This window comes from Phyllopteryx taeniolatus, chromosome 1, assembly GCF_024500385.1.
Source record: "Phyllopteryx taeniolatus isolate TA_2022b chromosome 1, UOR_Ptae_1.2, whole genome shotgun sequence".
Classification (NCBI taxonomy): Eukaryota; Metazoa; Chordata; class Actinopteri; order Syngnathiformes; family Syngnathidae; genus Phyllopteryx; species Phyllopteryx taeniolatus.
The window spans coordinates 41,190,108-41,210,928 of record NC_084502.1 but is presented as its reverse complement, the minus strand read 5'-3'; the positions used below and the strand labels follow the sequence as shown (position 1 = coordinate 41,210,928).

The window sequence follows — 20,821 nt, the reverse complement described above, 5'->3', positions numbered from 1 at the left end:
ACAGGCACGGGGAGAAAATGCAAACTCCACACAGGCTGGTTTAACTCAGGCCGCTGACTTCACTCACGTAAGTCCTGCTCCTCCCGTCCATCAAACACGCACAGCTAGTAGTTAAACAGCTGCTAACTTGTCCCCAGGAACAAAAAAAAGTTTGTTTGCGGTTGTCAACGTATCAAAATTACGATGGTGCGAGGAGGGCGTGTGTTTGGGTGTGTCTGCGTGCGTGCGCGTGTGTGTGACGGTGGGAGGAATCAGGGAAAGCGATGAGCTCTCAAACTCTTGAATGCACACAAAATGAGCACAATTGGCCGTATCTGCAGCATGATAATTGCTTAGTACGTCTGCCTTTCAGTTTTTTTTATTCTGGGTGGTCTGGCTTCCTCCAAAACTGCATATTAAACATTAATAGCACCTGAGAAACATATAAAATATATAAAGTTGTCTTGATATTGAATTTATTTTCATATTTGGTATTGGAGAAATGGAAAAGTTATTGAAAGTAAGTTACATTAATACTGAATTATGGATTACGCTACTAACAACATTTTATGAACAGATAACTTAATCAACTCTATCGGAATTTTTAAAGTAAACCTCCCCACCCTGTATTTATCTCAGAGTTTGTAGAGAAATTTACTTGAGAATGATGTGCTAATTTACATTTAAGTACTTATTTGGCATGTCAGGTCTGCACTAAGTACGTCATTTAATGTAACTACGCACGAATATTTAAGGTATTGGTTCACGTTAACGTCATTCTGTAAGTTGTGTGGCGTGTTCTACCAAGTATTGTGTACAGTTTAGCTAATGCTCTTTTCGTACTGTAAATAAGTGATATTATTGCCACTTGGCAATAACGGGTGGTCTAATAAATTTGTCAAGCACTGTACATTTTAACTGTTTACTGTATGTTTTCATACTTGTTCAGATAAACACTAATCGTGATCTTCTAAGCGCATTCAGTCGTAATTCTGATTTTAGAGCAAATACAATATGAACATCGATGTGGGAGGGCATGGTAATCTATTTTAGATTGATACACGAAGAAGGGTGAAATAAAATTATACGTCTTCATTAAAAATGTTGTGAAGTGGGCTGGTCTGAGCCCAAACGAAACCAAACTCCAGGGCTGAAAATGAGTCCCAGTCCAGCCCTGTACTATGGTACCTCCACAATCAATTTCGGAACAATAGATGAAAAGCGCTAAACACGGCTTGACACGCCTCTGAGCAGTGGTCCAGATGACTACTGGTAATCCTTTCTATCATGACACTGAAACACTGACTAACTTGGACATGTAACAGTAACTTCCAGTGGATATATTCTTCTCTTTTTCACTTATTTCCATCATCCTTTCAAAATAAGTGTTTCTAAAAGGAAAAATCATGCAGAGTTAATCCTTTGATGCTGGCTGAAAGTAGGTGCCTGTGGTGCTCTTTATCTTGTGATCTTTGTTGAAGATCACGCAAGGTGCAGCAGACATAAGCACAACAGTTAAATAGGCAACCCAGGTCTATTGATGTGCAGCGTAGGAAGTGTATTCCTTAGCTGTTTACCCGTTGAGTAGGTTTTGAAACATTTTAATTTATAAACAATACTTAATAATGAATCTTAATGAGTCTTACAGGTGGAATAAGGTCATAGGTCATGTTTGGTTGGTAGCGCATGTGACAAATCTTGTTGGTCTTGTGTTCCCAGGTGGGGAACTACAAACGTGCTGTCAAGAGATTTGATGATGGCCATCGACTGTGCAATGACCTAATGGGCTGCCTGCAGGAACGGGCCAAGATAGAAAAAGCTTATGGGGATCAGCTGACCGCCTGGTCCAAGAGATGGAGACAGCTCATTGAGAAAGGTTGAGTCCCATCAAACAATAAATTGACATGGTTAAACTGACACATTTAATCTAAATTATGATCGTTGGACTTCCACCTGGCGTCAGGGCCCCAGTATGGCTCTGTGGAGAGGGCCTGGTTGGCTGTAATGACCGAGGCGGAGAAGGTAAGCGAGCTGCACCAAGACGTCAAGAACAACCTGGTGAATGAGGATGTGGAGAAAGTGAAGAACTGGCAGAAGGAGGCCTATCACAAGCAAATGATTGGAGGCTTCAAAGAGGCAAAGGAGGCAGAGGAAGGATTTAAGAAGGCTCAGAAACCCTGGGCAAAAAAACTCAAGGAGGTGAGAGAATATTTTATTGGAATGTGCAACTTTACCTTACAGATAAGATTGTTTCTGTTACTTTGATTTATGAATTCCCCTGAAGAAGAAAGGGAAGAAACTCTTTGAATCACATGTATTACATGCATTAGGAAGAAGTATACGAGTACACTGCATAATGGTAGCTTGGGATGCAGCCAGTGCTTGGTGAGGTCAGTCAGGAGAAGGGGAAAAAAAATCATCATTTCCATCACCATATGTGTTTAGTTATTTGTTTTGCTCTCCCGGTGAGTTCTGATAGAACTTCTACTATGGCAACATCCACACTAATCTCATTGGAGAGTGGAGTTGTTGTAAGCTTGTCGCCTCTCATTTCAGCACATCCAGATCAGACACAACTTACTGTTTCTTCATTTAATTTGACACACATCAACATATATAAGAGTCAATAAAAGCGGTATGTGATTCTGAACTTCTGAATGTGAGTTTATGAGCATATTTATATGGTTGCTGCATCCTGTTTTGATGTCCAATTGTGTGTGTGATATTGAGAAAGCCTGTGTTTGGACACGCAGATGGAGACGGCGAAGAAAGCTTACCACATGGCTTGCAAGGAGGAGAAGCTTGCTGCCGCTCGAGAGGCCAATGGCAAGACTGAGGCTTCTGTCACACCGGACCAACAGAAGAAGCTCCATGAGAAAGTGGACAAATGCAAACAGGATGTGCACAAAGTAGGGAAAAGACAGGAAACACATAGCTGTCATCATCTTTTTGTTTTGTAGATCAATAAAGGTGTTCTTATAATTACTTTCATACAAACAAATAATGAATGGTTGAATGTCTGCAGCGGCACAGTGGCCGACTGGTTAGAGCGTCAGCCTTACAGTTCTGAGGACCCGGCCGGGTTCAATCCCCGGCCCCGCCTGTGTGGAGTTTGCATGTTCTCCCCGTGCCTGCGTGGGTTTTCTCCGGACACTCTGGTTTCCTCCCACATCCCAAAAACATGCATTAATTGGAGACTAAATTGCCCGTCGGTGTGACTGTGAGTGCGAATGGTTGTTTGTTTGTATGTGCCCTGCGATTGGCTGGCAACCAGTTCAGGGTGTACCCCGCCTCCTGCCCGAAGACAGCTGGGATAGGCTCCAGCACGCCCGCGACCCAACTGAGGAGAAGCGGCTCAGAAAATGGATGGATGGATGGATGAATGTCTGCATACTTTCAGTACAATCGCTATATGCTGTATGTTAACTGTAAATCACGGTTTCTTATTTTCCACAGATGTTTGGATGTGAGTTAATAGTTTGAATTTCTCTCAGGCTAAAGAAAAGTATGAGAAGTCTCTGGAGGAGCTGAACAAGTGTGCACCGCCCTACATGGAGAGCATGGAGCAGGTGTTTGACCAGTGCCAGCAACATGAGGTGAGGAGGCTGACTTTCCTGAAGGAGGCCTTGCTGGACATCAAACGCCACCTCAACCTCACAGAGAACCAAAGGTCAGCCACACCAAAACTGTGAAAACAAAACTTATGCAGAGGCCTAATCATCACTGCATCTCCCAAAATATCTTTGACCTGAAGTAGGCTGAAACAAGTTCTCTTTTCTTCCACTGTTGATATTATACTGTAAGTAGGTTGCTGCAAACTGTGGTGTGCAGGGATAGAAATTAGCACCCACTTTCCTCATTTGAGTCTTTTCTTGGACTTCCATTAATTCAGCTTATTATTCACATTCCGTGTGTATTTGTATTCTGCACAGTAGTTTAGCGATTACATAACTTGTACATGTATCATTTAATTGTTTGTTGTTGTTTTTTTTTTGCAGTCAGTTTTGGTTATTAACTTTTAAACGAAAGTCACAAACAAAAAGTATGCTGTATATTGACAACAGCTACCTCTGTGATCTTATCATCATTTAAAATTATTATTACTATTTTTTAATACATATAGGACAATATCCCCCAAAAGTGTGATAAAGCTCTGATCAAAAGTGATGGTTGACGATTTAAGTGTCACTGGAAACTTAACCATGATTCAAAAACCATCTCAAATTAATAGTTTGATACTGTATTAAAGAATCTCATACTGAGAAAAGTTGTATTTAAAAGAAATATTTGGGTTCATGTAAATCGGGACAGAATGATTGATCTCAATAAAATTTGTATTTTTATCATTTCATGCTCACTTATTAATTAACTGATAAATTGAACACGTCATGCCGCAAGGTAAAACTGAGCCTTGAGCCATTAGGAAGCGATGCTAATCCTGATATAATTGGCGTTCATCCATTATTAAATCCCATTTGGAAGATTGTAGTTATCTAATGGTTTCCGTACATCATATTCTTTACAATTCATTTTCAAGATTTCAGTTTGTACAAGAGTAGAATTGCTTTGTATTTTGTAGGAAAATTAAGTCAAATACGCTTCTCTCGTTTTAAAAAAAAAAAAAAAAAAAAACCTACAGGCTGTCGCCTACCATTATGGGCTCAGCTTACTCAATAGCCACTGAAAATCACAATTGAGTTACTCATAAAAGTGCTTTAAGTGACCTGTGACTCAGTACAATAAATACGTAGAATATGCCATTAAGATGATGAAATAATGCTTACATAATACATATTTCAATGTAGGAAAAACTGAAGTTCTACTGAAAAGCAGGTCATCTTGTATTTTCAGGTGTTCAACTGTTATGATAAAACAGTAGCAACCTCAGCAGCAGTCATCTTTCCGTGGTCGGGGTGTTTGTGTGCCCCCAATGATCCTAGCAGCTAAATTGCAGCGGGCTCTGTGCCCCTGGTAGTGTCACCCAAGCCAAACAACACAAAGGACCGCTCAGAACCCTCAATGACCCTCTGTTACAATGATGAAGGTTTACCATGCAAGGAAGTGAGTCACCTTCTGGAGCCAGGCCTGAAGCTGGGGCTTGATGGTGAGCACATGGTGGCCAGACCTTCACCGCCCAGGAAGTCCCCCTGGATCCCACCTCCCTTATGCTCACCACCTGTGGCAACGGCCAAGGGGTTTCGGGTACAATGTGAGCTGGGTGGTGGCCAAATGCAAGGATCTCGATGGTGCGATCCCAACAACAAAAACTGACTTTCGGGATGGCAGGGAAGGAGCTGGTGTGTAAAGTCAAGAATTTGTGGCTAGATATAATCGGACTCGCCAGGACGGAAGGCTTCAGCTCCAGAACAAGTCCTCCTGAGAGAGGTTGGATTCTCTTCCACTTTGGATTTGCCCATGGTGAGAGCGCGCTCAGCGGGTGTGGGTTTATTGCCCCCGACTGAGTGCCTGTATGTTGGCGTTCAGCCCAGTGGACGAGAGGGTAGCCTCCCTCCGCCTTCGAAGTGAGGTAAAGGTCCTACTGTTGTTTGTGTCTGCACCAAAAAACAGCACAGAGTACCCACCCTTTTTGGAGTCTTTGGAGGGGGTGCTGAAGAGTGGTGAAGCATCTGCAATGACTGCATCGGTCTGTCATGGTAAAGAAGAAGCTGTGCCTGAAGGCAAAGCTCTCGATTTACCCTCACTTATGGTCACGAGCTGTGGGTCATGACCGAAAGATCACAGATACAACTGGCCAAAATTAGTTTCCCCCTGCAGGATTTCTGGGATTTTTGTTTGAGATAGGGTGAGAAGCTATTGCTCTTCCGTATCGAGAGGAGCCAGATGAGATGGTTCGCACATCTGGTTTGGATGCCTCGTGGACACCTCCCTGGTGCTGTGTTCTGGGCACATTCCACCAGGAAGAGGCCCCAAGGCACGTCAAAGAGACTATTTCTCTCGGCTAGCCTGACAATGCCTCGGAACCCTGTGAAAAAGCTGGACGAAGGGGCTGGAAGGAGAGGGAAGTCTGGGCTTCCCTGCTAAGGCTTCTGGCCTCACAACCATTCAGATAAGTGGAAGAAGATGGAAGGATTCATGGATAAAGCTGTTTAAATTCAGGAAAAGTTAAAGCTTCAGTTCAGCATTGTAATGACCTTTACATCAGAGTGCTCTCAGCTCAGTACTTGAACTACACTGTTGGTTCCGTTGCCAAACTGAACAGCATCGTCAATCGTCTTCTGGTGGATTCTTCATGTCAATTTGTGTGGATTTTCTCTCCTCAGCTATGCCACACTATACAGAGAACTGGAACGTACGATCCTGTCAGCGAACACACAAGAGGATCTGAAGTGGTTCAGCAACAACCATGGGCCTGGCATGCACATGAACTGGCCCGCCTTTGAAGTAAGACCTCCAACGGCAATAGGTTTGGCATGAGGAATGTCAGAAAGCAACCCCTAATTAATGTTATGATTTTTATTATTACCCGTCTTGAGCAGGAGTACAACCCAGACCAGGCAAGTGCTCCTCCAAAGAAGAAGAAGCCAGATGGAGCTCCTCCCACTCCTAGCACTGACCATGTGGCTCCCCCTGGTGACCGGAGCAGGTTAGTTCCTTTGACTTTGAAAACAACTAATATTTTTTAATGACATCATTACATACATAACGCATTCACGTTACCATGTATATTCTCTGTTTCTCTAGCGTGAGCAGCTATGATAAGAACCAAGCATACTCAACGGAGTGGTCTGATGATGAGCAGCCTGCTGCATACTCTGGCAATGAAAATGGTGGAAACGGAAACTCATTCGAAGAGGATTCCACCACTGGGAAAGGCGTTCGTGTGCGAGCTCTCTATGACTATGACGGCCAAGAGCAAGATGAACTCTCTTTCAAAGCAGGTAAACACCAGCGACAACATTTAAAGATATTATTGTGCAACTACACTTTTATTGTTGTTTATAAGACAGAGGTAGTCAGAAAGTCCCTACATTGCCTTCAACTGCATTTTAAAGTGCATTCCACTCAAGGAAGTGACTCATTTATCAACAATGGGCACAAGGAAAACTAATAACTAGATCTACAGGTACACAGCCCAGTCAGCAAACGTCCCGTCATCAAAGGTTCCATCGCCACGATGTTGCAGGGAGAACGTTCGCTCGTTTACAATGTCACCCGAGATGTCGGCATTAAATCGAAAATTACCACAACACGACGTCTTTCCGATTCAAGTTGGAGTGCGGAGCTTTAATTATGTGACCTTTATTTATTAATGTCAGACTTTTTTTTTTTTTTTTTTTTTTTTTTTTTTAGGAGTTTCACGATTCGTTTTACCGATACGATCTGAAATGATTCAGTGGCTAGAAATCGATTCAGTAACTTTTTAGCCAAAAATTCATCTAGTGCGACAGTGAAATAAATACCTTCATACTGGCCAGTGCAGTTGAAATTTCTTAGAATCTTTTTGTTTTTTGTAAGGGAATCAAGTAAAAACTGATTAAAAATACATATATATATAAAGATTTTCCAGATGTACTTTTCTTGTATGTGTTTTATTATTTACTGTACTGTATGTGTTTTCTAATTGATTGAGTCTGCTTAATAAAAGTTGATTGACTGTATCTCTTTGCAATAAAACAAAGGGGGAAACAGCGACAATTGTTATTGTTATTATATTATTTCAGCTATGATTTTATTGTTGGGCTATTTATTTCCTGGAAAATAAATGTTTAATTGGTGTTAGAATTATGAGGGGGTCCTTTAAAAATGTCTCCACTGTAAGGTGTACCTAGCTGGACCCAAAGTTTGAGAATCCCAGTTGTAAACAGTTAAATACTAATGGATCGAAACGAAGCAATTTGAGGTTTTCACGAGGAAAATCTTTTCGGAATAGAGGTGTCAAAAGTACTGTTATTCAATACTTAAGTAAAAGTAGGGGCCTACTGATACTACTACTACTGCAAAAAACTACTCTGGTAAAAGTAAAAGTACTGAAGCAACTCCCTTCAGTAAAAGTACAAAAGTATACACAAAAGTAAATTGATATTTTTGAGTCCAATATTAAAATACATACAGGGAGATCTCTCTCTCGATGATTGGCCTGCTTTCTCTTGGGGCAACAGTGGACAAACAAAAATAAAACAAGTAGTTATAAATAAAAAGACAAGCATTTATTTGTATTATTGAAATAGTTATATACAACATAATTAGTTAAAAATAAAAAAAGCTTTGTTTTAAACATATTTGCCCACTGAAATAAATGTGTTTGAGATATTATGTTAATGCTCAAACATGACAATTTACTGCAAGCGAGCCAGACTTTTAATAAGCTAGCTTTAATTTAAAAAAAAAAAACTGTCATGGTTCACCAAACGCATTGCAGGCACTTAAATAATACAGTGTACTGGTAACATCCATTCATCCATCCATCCATTTTCTGAGCCGCTTATCCACACTAGGGTCGCGGGCGTGCTGGAGCCTATCCCAGCTATCATCGGGCAGGAGGCGGGGTACACCCTGAACTGGTTGCCAGCCAATCGCAGCGCACATACAAACAAACAACCATTCGCACTCACATTCACACTTACAGGCAATTCAGAGTTGTCAATTAACCTACCATGCATGTTTTTGGGATGTGGGAGGAAACCGGAGTACCTGGAGAAAACCCATGCAGGCACGGGGAGAACATGCAAACACCACACAGGCGGGGCCGGGGTTTGAATCCCGGTCCTCAGAACTGTGAAGCAGACGCTCTAACCAGTCATCCACCGTGCCGCCCATTTAAATATTAAAAAAACACAAATAACTTACAAGTGCCGGTAAATATCCACTAAACAGGCCCAAACACCTCATGACTACATTTCAGTGCTACAAACTGTATTGTTTTTATGCCTGCAACGCAAAAAAACAAAACTAAACTAAAGGCTTGCAATCATTTGAAGCAACACAGGCATATCAAGCCTAAATTTCAATTAACACTGAACCTGCAACTCTCGAGTAAATCAGAACAGGTTGATCATTGATGCACATTTAAAGTAAAAAACAATTTTGTTTACATTGCATTGACACATTCCTTTACGAACGAAACGTACCTAAATGCTCATCTTTGCCCCCAAATCCACGCTATCCGGGAGGACCATTCATTTGCTATTCAGAGTTCTTCCTACCGGGTGCATTGGATATGTTTCATTAAACTTAGGTCCCCCAGAACTGGACTGGTGTTGCAATTGGCTGGTGACCAGTTCAGACCCCGCCTCTCGCCCAAAGACAGCACACCCGCGACCCAAGTGAGGATAAGCGGTATGGAAAATTGATGGATGGATGAATTGAAACGATAACTTACCTGAAAAATGCTGGTGACGAACAGTGTGCCAGTGTAATTAATTCAACTGTGCACAATTATAAGACCAGTAAGTTCCTGCCCACACAACATGGGATTGGCCAGCTGAGCCAACGGAAAACAGACCTTGCTGAGATGGTTAATAAGCTGGGAAATACAAACAGGCCGGGCGGTGGCCCCGGGCATCTACCCGAGGGGAGGCATCAATCGCGTTGACAAAATTGGTTTCGGGGGCATACACTTCACCAGTGTGCCCCGGGTATCAGCGGAGCTCTGCACGCCACTGAATACACGCTTTTCGGTCAATGCTTGTCAGACGTTTAGCGAGTGCCGGATGACCTGCCTTCCTAAGGCCAACATAGTTACAACGTATGTTTGCTGACTGGGAGTGATATGGACACTACCTGTTGGCTGCATTACAACTGGTGAAAACCACACAGATATGAACTTGCAATTAAACACTTGAGGAAGAGAAGAACAAAAAGGTTGAATGACCTCAGAAATGTGTGAAAATGACTGCACAGTGTCCTTTTACTGATTGTGTATGAAAAGATGCCACTCTACTTAACCAAAGACACCATTCTGTACTTTGGCCTACTGACTTTACAGTGTGGCTTTGAAATACACTGTATAACCACTATAAAGGGGTACTCTTTTTGGTTACCACCACCAATCCATCATTTGGCAGGGGGGTTGTCTGACATTTGTGTAAACCAAATTATTTCTAATGATAACTTTCAATGGACGTCTGTTATTTGCACACTGTCTGTCAGTGTTTTCAGATTCACATTCTCAGGAAATTTGTAAAAGGGTAGGATTTATTAAATCGACATGAGAAGACTGATCTGTACCTTTATCTGTCTTCTCTGGATTTTGTAGCAAATTTTACAGGGAGTGGGCACAACCTTAATAAGACTAGTAGTTGTTGTTTTTTTTTGTTTTTTTAGCAATAACCTTTGAAAATAATAATAATAACATGGATTACATATATAAGGAAAAACTCATTTTCAGTTCATTTTTACCATCTGACACAGTCCTGCATGTTGGTGAAAGAGTGCTGCTTATGACTTGACAGGCGATGAGCTGACCAAGACTGAGGATGAAGACGAACAAGGCTGGTGTCGAGGTCGCTTGGACACCGGTCGAGAGGGACTGTACCCAGCCAATTACGTTGAGCCAATCTAGGCCAATGGGTGGACAAAGAAAAGACGTGCTCCTGGAGGCAGCTTGAACAGCACCGTCAAATTGCACCGCACATAGCCAGAGACCTAAGAGCAACACTTGCCCAACAGATGCGTGACGCAGTCATCAAAACTTAGTAACCTAAAAGACAATATATCAGTATAGTATATTTTATCCAGATTTTGGGGTGGGTGGACTTACACAATTCAAAACAAGAATGGCAGTTATGCCAGTATATACACACTAAACTATATACTTCCTTGACAGGAGCAAATGGCTTCTCTGTGTAGCTGTATATAACAAACAATGCAGCTTATTTAAACTCTCCTGCAGTCTGTGGTGCAAATGGAAGCTGAATATAATCAGTTATACCCATCTGACAAAAGCAAGCTTCTCTAACCTGCATTGTGTATATACAGTATGATGCCATTTTTGTGAAGCTATTTTTTTATTATTATTATTTTTTGGTGTGTGTGGTCAGTCATTATTCTTACATCAGGAATGCTGTGTCATGTTAAAAGTACCACAAAGAGTATCCTTTTTTTTTCATGCTCCGGTCCAACCTCTTTCTCCTCGTGTGTCATGTTCCTGTATGTGTTTAACTGTTTCTGGGTGTGCATAGCAGCATGTGCTATGCAACAACTCACATTCCCTGGATCCTACAGCCTTGTTAGGGCCACAACCTGATGCAATGCTAAAACTACAAATGCAGAAGTCACTTTTAATGCATCGCATGCATCTGTTCTCATGTGAGGAAGCTTGCTGACAATATGCTTGATGTTTGTTTTGGTGTCATGCAATCCATTGAAAAGAGACATGCTTCTGCAGCAGCTTTCATTCCAACCAATGTCTACTAAAATCTACTTTCAATGATGAAGCAAAGCCGGATGAGCGCATCCTTTTGCAATGAGTACTGCAGTATAAGAACGGTTTTGAACAATGCCTATGCCAGGATGTTTCTACCAGAAAGGGGTCATTGGAAGCATGTTGAGCTCCAGACTGCTGTGTGAAGACCAAGCCCCTTGAATGTACTAGTGTTCAGACGTGAAGGGGCCTTGCTGTCCAACGGAAAACACAGTAGTTGACTGTCAGAAAAGCCCCCACTAGTTATGTGGCCCGTTTCTATGCTGCGCCAAAGAATGACCCACTACCATCAACTGTGTTTTCCCTCCATGCAATAACCTCACATATCATGTGACTAGACAAGATCTACTTGTAGCTGCCTCACACTCCACCAGAGCTTCATTTTTCTTCACAGCACTGGCAACGACACAGGGAATACTCTTGTCACCATTAATGCACTGCATGTACGATGCTAGCAGTGTATTATGGGCTGATTTTCATCTTACTTTTTAGAAGTGTAAATCATACAAATGTTTGCATTCATCAAATTGATTTGTGTGTTATCATGTGATGGGTTACTCCAAAATTTGTTAGGATGGTTATTATATGTAGGATACCCTTTTAGAAGTGCTGGAGTTTTGGACCAACTGTCAGATGTGTTGAGCTCTGCATGGAGCAGGATTTGATAGTTTCAGGTGTCACAAGTGAGGAGAAACACATCACCAGCTCACAAGTTGTGTCTTACGAGTAAAGTTGTCCAGCAAAGCAAAAAGGACTTACTGTATCATCCATGTCCCATGCACATGTACATGCACACAACACACACACACACACACACAACAGATCCAACAACAACAGGAATAAGACACAAAAAGTATCTGGTTACATTGCCATTTTGAGGAAGACACCATCCAGTATTTATGCATTGTGTAAAAAAAAAAAAAAAAGTTTAAAAAATGCCAAGTGATTCACTACAAAGACAAAATGTAGTGTTATATATGTAAATGTGTTTCATTCAAATAACAGCAATGGAAAACATTAAGTAGTAGACTCCATATCGTATTTCATGGCGATGGTAAGTGTATCATAAAAGCGTTAAACCCCAAACTGTCAAATTTGTATATGAAGATGTAATTTAAAGATTATATTGTAACTGTGCGACTGTGTTGAATTGAAAACGAAACCTAACCTTGTTGAGGCTGTAAAAATGTGTAAGTGTAAATGCTTTTTTTTTTTTTTTTTTTTTTTTTTTTTTTTTAAATGTTGATCTCTTCCTTATGCACACAGGGGACTGCAGCACATGTTGTGGAAACCCTATAATAGCGGTCTAGGTGATGTATGTTCATAGTTAGTGATGTACTTTTATCTCCTAACTGGTGTAGTGCCTGTTCATCTTGAAGTAACAAGACGTTCATTTAAATATGCATAAAGATAAGTATGATCACATAAAAATGACGATAGTGATGAAAAGCCCCAATCAAATTTGTTGTGATGATGTCAATATTGCGATATTGGTTTGAAAGGGAAACAAGTTTGTTTGAAAATGTGTCATCTGTGTTGTTTTTATTTTATTTATTTCTTAGGCTGCCTGTGTGTCTATACTGTATATGTGTGTGTAATGGACTAATTTCCAGAAAAGAGAAATGAGATCAAGAACAGATCAAATGCATGGTTGTATGATGTATTTTTATATTATATATTTAAGATATAGAAATAGGGAAATAAAAAATATTGAACTGGAATTATGACTAGTCAGAATGAAATTGTAGATATGTATTTCAAAGTTGAGTTAGAGATAGCTACATTGCCGTCGCAGATATCTGGAATTCACATAGGAGTTATTGCAACTGAATTGTAGATTTCTGTAATGACAAACCCCATACACATGAATGGCAAAAGAGACACTTTTGTCTTAAACGAAATGACATTGCTGATACCTGAAATGCTAATTATGGATAGGGAAAGTATAATTATGGTTACGGATATCTTAAATGTTCTTTTTGACTCGACAAAACTGAATTACGGATATTTCCAACACATATCCAGTCTAGCAGTTAAATGTTAAGAAGACTTGCCATAAGCACCAGGGAAACGACGGTGCGTCGACAAACGAGGTCAGTCTTCCCTTTCGACCTCCAACAGTAACATCTTCACTCCTCAGATTATTGTTGGTGGAAGAGGCGAAAGACAGGAGTCGCTGGCCGCGTAGCTAGCTTGATCATCCCACTTTAGCAGCAGCAGCTGTTGTAAACAAACCATCGCCACCGGACACTGAGTTAGCAGTGGAAAATAGTAAAATAGGTAATATGCATATAACTTTACTCTGTTATTACTGATTGCATTTATAACATGGGGCAAAACGAACCATGGGCAGCGGCAGAAATGAAACTCTTTACAACAAATACTCTTTCTCAGTCAGCACTGGCAAGCAGTAGCTACAAATACACCACTGAACATGTTTAAATCATTTCCACCTTGCAACTAAAGTGGGGTAGTACACACAGAAAGAGTTTTCACTTCTTAACTGATTCTTAAATGTGAGAGAACCCACACATGACAAGGGGAAAATGCACATGTGCTTACTGCCCTTGTATTGTGGTTTTCTACATATTACCATGACAGCACAGCACACACAAAACAAGGGGTGTATTTCCTTGATCGTCACTCCTCTGTTTACATGTTAGCTTCTTCGACCAGAGAATCCATTGAGGAGTCGAGGAGATCCAGCAAGGAACGAGGAGGGACAACTGTTGTGTTGTCATTTCATGGAGACATCAAAGTTGACATTGGGTTATTAAAATCACAAAATTCTCATTACCGTCACATCCAATTCATGCTTTATATTTTAAGTGGAGAGCAGCATGGTGGCCTACTAGTTAGCACATCTGCCTCACAGTTCTGATGTTAGGGATTAAAATCTGGGCTCCAGCCTTCCTGTGTGGAGTTTGCATCTTTTTAAAGGTATTCCACACATATCCAAAAACATGTTTCTTTGGTTAATTGAAAACTCTAAATTGATCGTAGGGGTGGGTGTGAATGGTTTGTGTGTGTGTTGTGATTGACTGGTTACCAGTTCAGGGTGTACCCCGCCTCGCCCCTAAAAATCAGATGAGTCAGGCTCCAGCTCACCTACAACCCTAGTTAGAATAACGAACAGAAAATGGATGGATGGCTGGATTTCAAGTGGGATTAAATTAAACTCAAACATGATAAACACTTCAGTGGCAGTTTGTCAATAGAGGGCGCTAGGGCACCTTATTACCACACATGGTCATCACCAAAATACTTTCCTTGAAGACAAAAATAATAAAAATACACATATTAATAAAATAGAAATATTATATTTTTGTTTAGCAGCACGGTTAAGTGACTGGTTAGCACATCTGCCACACAGTTGTGAGGACCGGGGTTCAAATCCGGCCAGTGTGGCGTTTGCATGTTCTCCCCATGCCTGTGTGGGTTTTCACTGGGCACTCCGGTTTCCTCCCACATCCCAAAAACATGCAGGGTAGGTTAATTGAAGACTCTAAATTGTCCGTAGGTGTGAATGTGAGTGCGAAAGGTTGTTTGTTTATGTGCCCTGCGATTGGCTGGACCAGTTCAGGGTGTACCCCGCCTCTCACCCGAAGATGGCTGGGATAGGCTCTAGCACACGTGGCCCAATGGTTAAGATCATCACCTACCACCGTGGAGGACCTAGGTTCAAGACCCTGACTGCACCATCTGCCAACATCCCCCGGACTCACGGCTGTGGTGTCCTTGAGCAAGACACTGATACCCCGAAATGCTCCCCGGGCGCTTCAGCTGCCCCCTGCTCCACTGTGTTCCACTAACATGTGAATCTGTTCACTGTGATGGGTTAAATGCAGAGAACAACCTTCGTGTGCATGCAGTCATGTTCATGACAATAAATGGTGATTCTTCTTTTCTTCTTAGCAAAGTTGTTTTATTTGTCTTTTTTGTCGATTTTAGTGGCGTTACTTTCTCACTGGGGCGCAGATCTTTCCCCAGTGAGTCTTGTTAAAAGTGCGCAGTAGGGTCCTCTGCAATGCAGGAGGTATGTATTTTCCCCCTTTTTTTCCACTACTCGCTCCCTCCCCAAGGGCCTCATGTATAAAAGGTGCGTACGAACAAAAACATGGCGTACGTTCATTTTCACGGCAAAGTTCAGATATATCAAGAGTGAAATAACCGTGGAAATGTGCTGCGCCTCACGCCAACTTCATGACTGGCGTACGCACGTTTCGACAACTGTTGGTCCTTTGGCGACACTTAGAGGTGATGGTGGGAAACCGTTATAATAACATCAGAGACACACAAACAATTAGCACAGATGAACAATTTATGCCCGACAGCCTGTTCTTGGATCGTAATTGCATCGGAGATGCTGGGGAGGCCGGAGGAGACGCAAAGGAACGCTGGACGAATCCTCCGCGTCTGTGACACCAGAGACACCGGGAACGGTGGACGAATCCACCAAACAAACAGGAGTCAAACGTTTTTCGAAAGACTACTAAATAAATACTAGGCTTTAAACGATCAGGATTTTTGGGGGCGATCAGCGACATTAAAAAAACGATCGCCGATCCGATCACAAGATGGAGCAATGTGTCTATTTAAATGACTTGTTCATTTACTTAATTGCTCAAAAAAATATATTTACAATAAATAATGTATCTTTTTTCATTTATGCCAGTGAGTCATAGTGACAGACAGAACAAATGAATGGTCTTCTATTAGATGGCAGGACGTACATACAGTAATTAATGTATCCACTTTTCGTGACATTGTTTGTTGGTGTGCCGTTAGATTTTTCAATTGTAAAATAGATGCCTTGGCTCCATAAAGGTTGGAAATCACTGCTCTAGTCAGGTCAGGTATTCTAATCTGTCAGGTCAAACCAACATTACAACATGGCAGAAATAATGGGTGCTAACTTACTGTAATTAAATTACTTTATTGTCATTATATTACTTCACACAAACCTAAACTTTGGAGCATGATTCAACAGAATGCCAGTACAACCGTTAGTACGAGCACTAGCTTGCTACGCTACATAACGTTTTGTTTCCTGGTTGCAAACCGTATCGTATTAATGTGAGAATACCTCAAGCAATCCTTGAATTAAAGTCCTCTCCTGAGCACCAGTGACCACCAACACACGTTTTTCCCCATTTAGTTCTTATAATAATCGACTGTTGTTATCGTGGGCGTGGTAACGAGTGTATCGTGTCGCGTTTGAGTTGACAAGATGAAGCCCAGTGATCGTAAAAAACGGGATGGGGTGGTATCGGAAAACAAGATTTTATTGCAGTAGTATGATGCAATTGTGAAAGACCAAATTTGTCTTGTGGTCTGACCGGGCATTACGTGTTGTCTGTCTCAAACGTGTAGTCTGTCCCACACCTCCGATGTTTTTTTATTTATGTTTTAATATCTTTATTGGCGGTAAGATATTTACAGTACTACGTCAAAAGACATGCGACAAGGCTAAAAATAAACCAGCTTTTGGATTCAAATATACCGTACACGATGGCAACGCGGAGTAAATGTCTTTTGCGGAGCCAATCAATGACGTCATTGATCGGATCAGCAAATTATGACAAAGCCGATCAGCCGATCAGCATAAAATGCTAATTATTGGCCGATACCGATCAGGCCGATCAGATCAGTGTAAAGTCTACTAAATACCATACATACATTTACGCATGAATGTTTATCTCATAGGGCTGAGTGTAGGTTACTGTATGAACACATTTGTTGTGCGTTATGAAAAATACATTTTATTTGGATTTACCTTGGGGGTGATCAAAGTCAGCCACGTGCTCCCACCACCCCTGAGAGAGCAGTGTCACCCATGACTGTGGCGACTCTCTCCTCAAGCAGGGTGAGGCCCTCCACACTGGTTCCTCCGCCTGTTTTGGCCACACTTTGGCAGTGGGCAGCTGTCCTGCGGTTCACATCCACCTTTATGTCTGACCACTTCTTTTTTTAGTTCACCGTGTGCGCGCTGTTCTGACCCCACAGCATTGACAGCCTCACACATGCTGTCCCATTCACTCCTCTTTCACGTGTTAACGCGGGATCACAGTGTGCCAAAGAGGATTATCTTGCGCGCCTCCACTTCATTGAGCAGCATCTCAACTTCACATTCATAACAATTATTTTTCTAAACTGCCTTGCTCATTTTCTTTTTCTTTTTTTCGATCATGCAGAGATTGGGATGTCAGGTGCAGGGTCAATTTCAAGATGATTTGCATATTTAAATGTTGGCATGGACAGGGAGGAGTCGGCTACTCCAACATGTTGATCAATTCTACGTTGATTGGGATGTACAAAGGAAATGTGCTTGGATTCATGCGTACGCACAGATTCATCCATCCATTCATCCATTTTCTGAGCCGCTTCTCCTCACTTGGGTCGCGGGCGTGCTGAAGCCTATCCCAGCTATCATCGGGCAGGAGGTGGGGTACACCCTGAACTGGTTGCCAACCAATCGCAGGGCACATACAAACAAACAACCATTCGCACTCACATTCACACCTACGGGCAATTTAGAGTCTCCAATTCATGCATGTTTTTGGGATGTGGGAGGAAACCGGAGTGCCCGGAGAAAACCCACGCAGACACGGGGAGAACATGCAAACTCCACACAGGCGGGGCCGGGGATTGAACCCGGGTCCTCAGAACTGTGAGGCTGACGCTCTAACCAGTCATCCACGTGCCGCCGCACAGATTCATACATGTATATATTTTTGTTTTCTGGATTTGAGCATACGCCATGTTTTTTGAGGAAATCCACGCAAGTCTTTGTACATGAGGCCCCAGGTGTTTGGGGGAAGCCACGCCCCTCATCGGCATGCATGCGCAAGTCTCCTGGCTTGTTGACATGCTGTGATCAATTTGTAAAAGCAACAAGGTTAACTATTTATTCATGTCTCTTCACTGGTAAGTAAAATAATCTGATGTTATCATACTGAATACAAGTAGAAAATGAGCTTTCTGCATTTTAGGTCAAAAGTTGTCCGCATGTACAGTACATTACATTTGATTATTAGATGCTTATTTAGCAATTAGCTTTGATCAAAGCTATAAATACCAGTACTCCACATTTTAGTCCAGGCAATAGCCGGTAAATTTACGTCCTTTGTTCTTCAGAGTTCCCAAGAAGAAAGCAGTACCTAAGCACACGAAAACGTTTTTAGTAACCGTAAATCTGCAGGTGAAAGCAAATTTTGTCAATGTCCATGATTCTTGCTAAAATCAGTATCAAGTTCCAAACTGTCATACGTAATAAATGCTGAGCTGCTGCAAAAGCATTGTTAAAAATAGCTGAACAAACTATTATCCTAAACTTCTGCTTTCAAAACAATTAAAAAATGTGTTTCCAGTCATAACAGCCATCTGAGGGAAAACATAACTACAATGTGACAAAATTGTTTTGATACCCCAGTGTGTAAATGTATGTGTACAAGAATGAAAACAGATTTTAGATTTTTTTTTTTTTTTTTTTGAGGGAATTTTTTTTTAAATACTTTTTTTAACTGCTTTTATGTGTGGACATAAAAAATAAATCTATGCTATATATGAATTCATGGATAGCCAATTTCACAAACACAAAATCTAATCACCGTAATGTATTTCGTGACAGGAGAGAGCTGACAGACTGATTTTAGAGGAATCACAGTGTGATAAAGACAAGCTCCATGTTTTGATGTCCTCCACGAGACATCTGGGGAAGCTCCTCCGACTCTTCAGCTCCTGGTCAACGGATTGGTGTCAGCCATAACTGTAGACATGACAAACCTCATGGACACCTTGATCTTGAACGAGGGAGTTTTACGCCCAGCCAGACAAATGTGGAATGACATCCAGACAGCTGATGACCTTTGAAACCATGGACAGAACAACAAACAATTCTGCCAAGGCCGCCTATTGCCAATATGTAATGTGGAAAATCTATAAATATTTTTTCTTCATCTCATCGTAAAGTTGACGCACAACTTTACCCTTAAAATAAGAGCAGGAGTGAACAACATACCTTAGCACCAACGTCTTCATCATAAATATAAACCCCTCGTTGGCTCGTTCGCATAGATGCTGTATGTTGTTGTTGTTTTTTTTTTGCTGCCGCTAGCACTGGCTGCTATTCAAGTACCTACCATATTTACCTAATAGGGTTATTGTCGTGCCCTTTGTTGTTGTTGTTTTTTCAAAGTATCTCATTGAAAACTCACACTGTTGCGTTTACGGAGTGGGATGAATCTCCTGTGCTTCACCATGCTGCTAATAGCGCTGATTACAAAGTCAGTCCGACATAGCAGCTATGACTACCAGTTTGTTATAATGCTAGCTACTGTATTGTTAGCGAGCCATGCTATTTTGGTGATCGAGTTCGTGCATTTGCCGTCGCCGAGTGCTACACACGAACGCGGCTGTATAAAACCCATGCCATCCGTTCCAAGTTATATTTTTGGGGAATGCACAATCAATTAAAAATAAAAGTTTGTGATAGACTTACCTGTCAAGCAGAAATGAAGCCACGTCGCACTTGAGTCCATGAAGTTCCTCAGGTAGTCTTAATTGACACCACCTCTGGAATACGTAGGCGGTCCAATGTGTATCCTAGTTTTGTTTCTCTCTCTATTGGACTCCCTCTGTTTAGCCTTTCTGGTTTCTTCACTCAGCGTGTTTCCTTGTATTAGAAGACCAAGTTGTAGGCAAACGAGGGATAAAGAATTTTTGGATGCGTCGCCGAACTTTACGCTGCACCAGCCATTGTTCCCAGAGCTTCCTTCTGGCGTAAATACATGTACATAAAAATGATTGACACACTCCAGGGCCACGCCTCCAGTCTGCACACTATCTGATTGGACAATTCTCTCCATCACGGAGACTTTTTAAATTCCATCCATCCATCCATTTTCTGAGCCGCTTCTCCTCACTAGGGTCGCGGGCGTGCTGGAGCCTATCCCAGCTGTCATCGGGCAGGAGGCGGGGTACACCCTGAACTGGTTGCCAGCCAATCGCAGGGCACATAGGAACAAACAACCATTCGCAATCACAGTCATGCCTACGGGCAATTTAGAGTCTCCAATTCATGCATGTTTTTGGGATGTGGGAGGAAACCGGAGTGCCCGGAGAAAACCCACGCAGGCACGGGGAGAACATGCAAACTCCACACAGGCGGGGCCGGGAATTGAACCCGGGTTCTCAGAACTGGGAGGCTGACGCTCTAACCAGTCGGTCACCGTGCCGCCACTTTTTAAATTAATAATGAAAATGAAATTAGCGGTAATAGATGGGGCTGGACGGATGAGTTTTACTGTCCAGACATGCAGAGAGTTTTAACATATGAAAAAGTATTTTGTGTTTTTTCCCCCCAAACTGCTTACTTTACCTTTCACAAATATAAGTCACAACACAACTTGTCTTTCTTCATGTCTGTTAATGCAATTTTATCTAACATTAGAATATGTT

The 20,821-nt window shown here is 41.7% G+C and overlaps 1 protein-coding gene and 1 long non-coding RNA gene across 7 annotated transcripts in view; one reads left to right on the top strand and one right to left on the bottom strand.

Moving 5' to 3' along the window:
- The window catches only part of LOC133488281 (protein kinase C and casein kinase substrate in neurons protein 1-like), a 53,029-nt gene extending 39,946 nt beyond the window's left edge, over positions 1-13,083 (top strand). For all 6 annotated transcript variants that reach the window (XM_061795942.1, XM_061795970.1, XM_061795958.1 and 3 more), the window contains 8 exons: positions 1,699-1,855; positions 1,943-2,178; positions 2,733-2,888; positions 3,474-3,649; positions 6,261-6,381; positions 6,477-6,583; positions 6,682-6,878; positions 10,392-13,083. In XM_061795942.1, the coding sequence (XP_061651926.1) occupies positions 1,699-1,855; positions 1,943-2,178; positions 2,733-2,888; positions 3,474-3,649; positions 6,261-6,381; positions 6,477-6,583; positions 6,682-6,878; positions 10,392-10,501 (1,260 nt within the window). In that variant the 3' untranslated portion in view covers positions 10,502-13,083. The remainder of the gene's footprint in view (positions 1-1,698; positions 1,856-1,942; positions 2,179-2,732; positions 2,889-3,473; positions 3,650-6,260; positions 6,382-6,476; positions 6,584-6,681; positions 6,879-10,391) is intronic.
- Positions 12,683-20,515, bottom strand: LOC133488345 (uncharacterized). Its single transcript, XR_009791629.1, has 2 exons — positions 19,863-20,515; positions 12,683-13,582 (listed from the first exon to the last, which is right to left on the bottom strand). It is a non-coding gene; the product is annotated as an uncharacterized LOC133488345 (long non-coding RNA).
- Between the last annotated feature and the right edge of the window lie 306 nt (positions 20,516-20,821).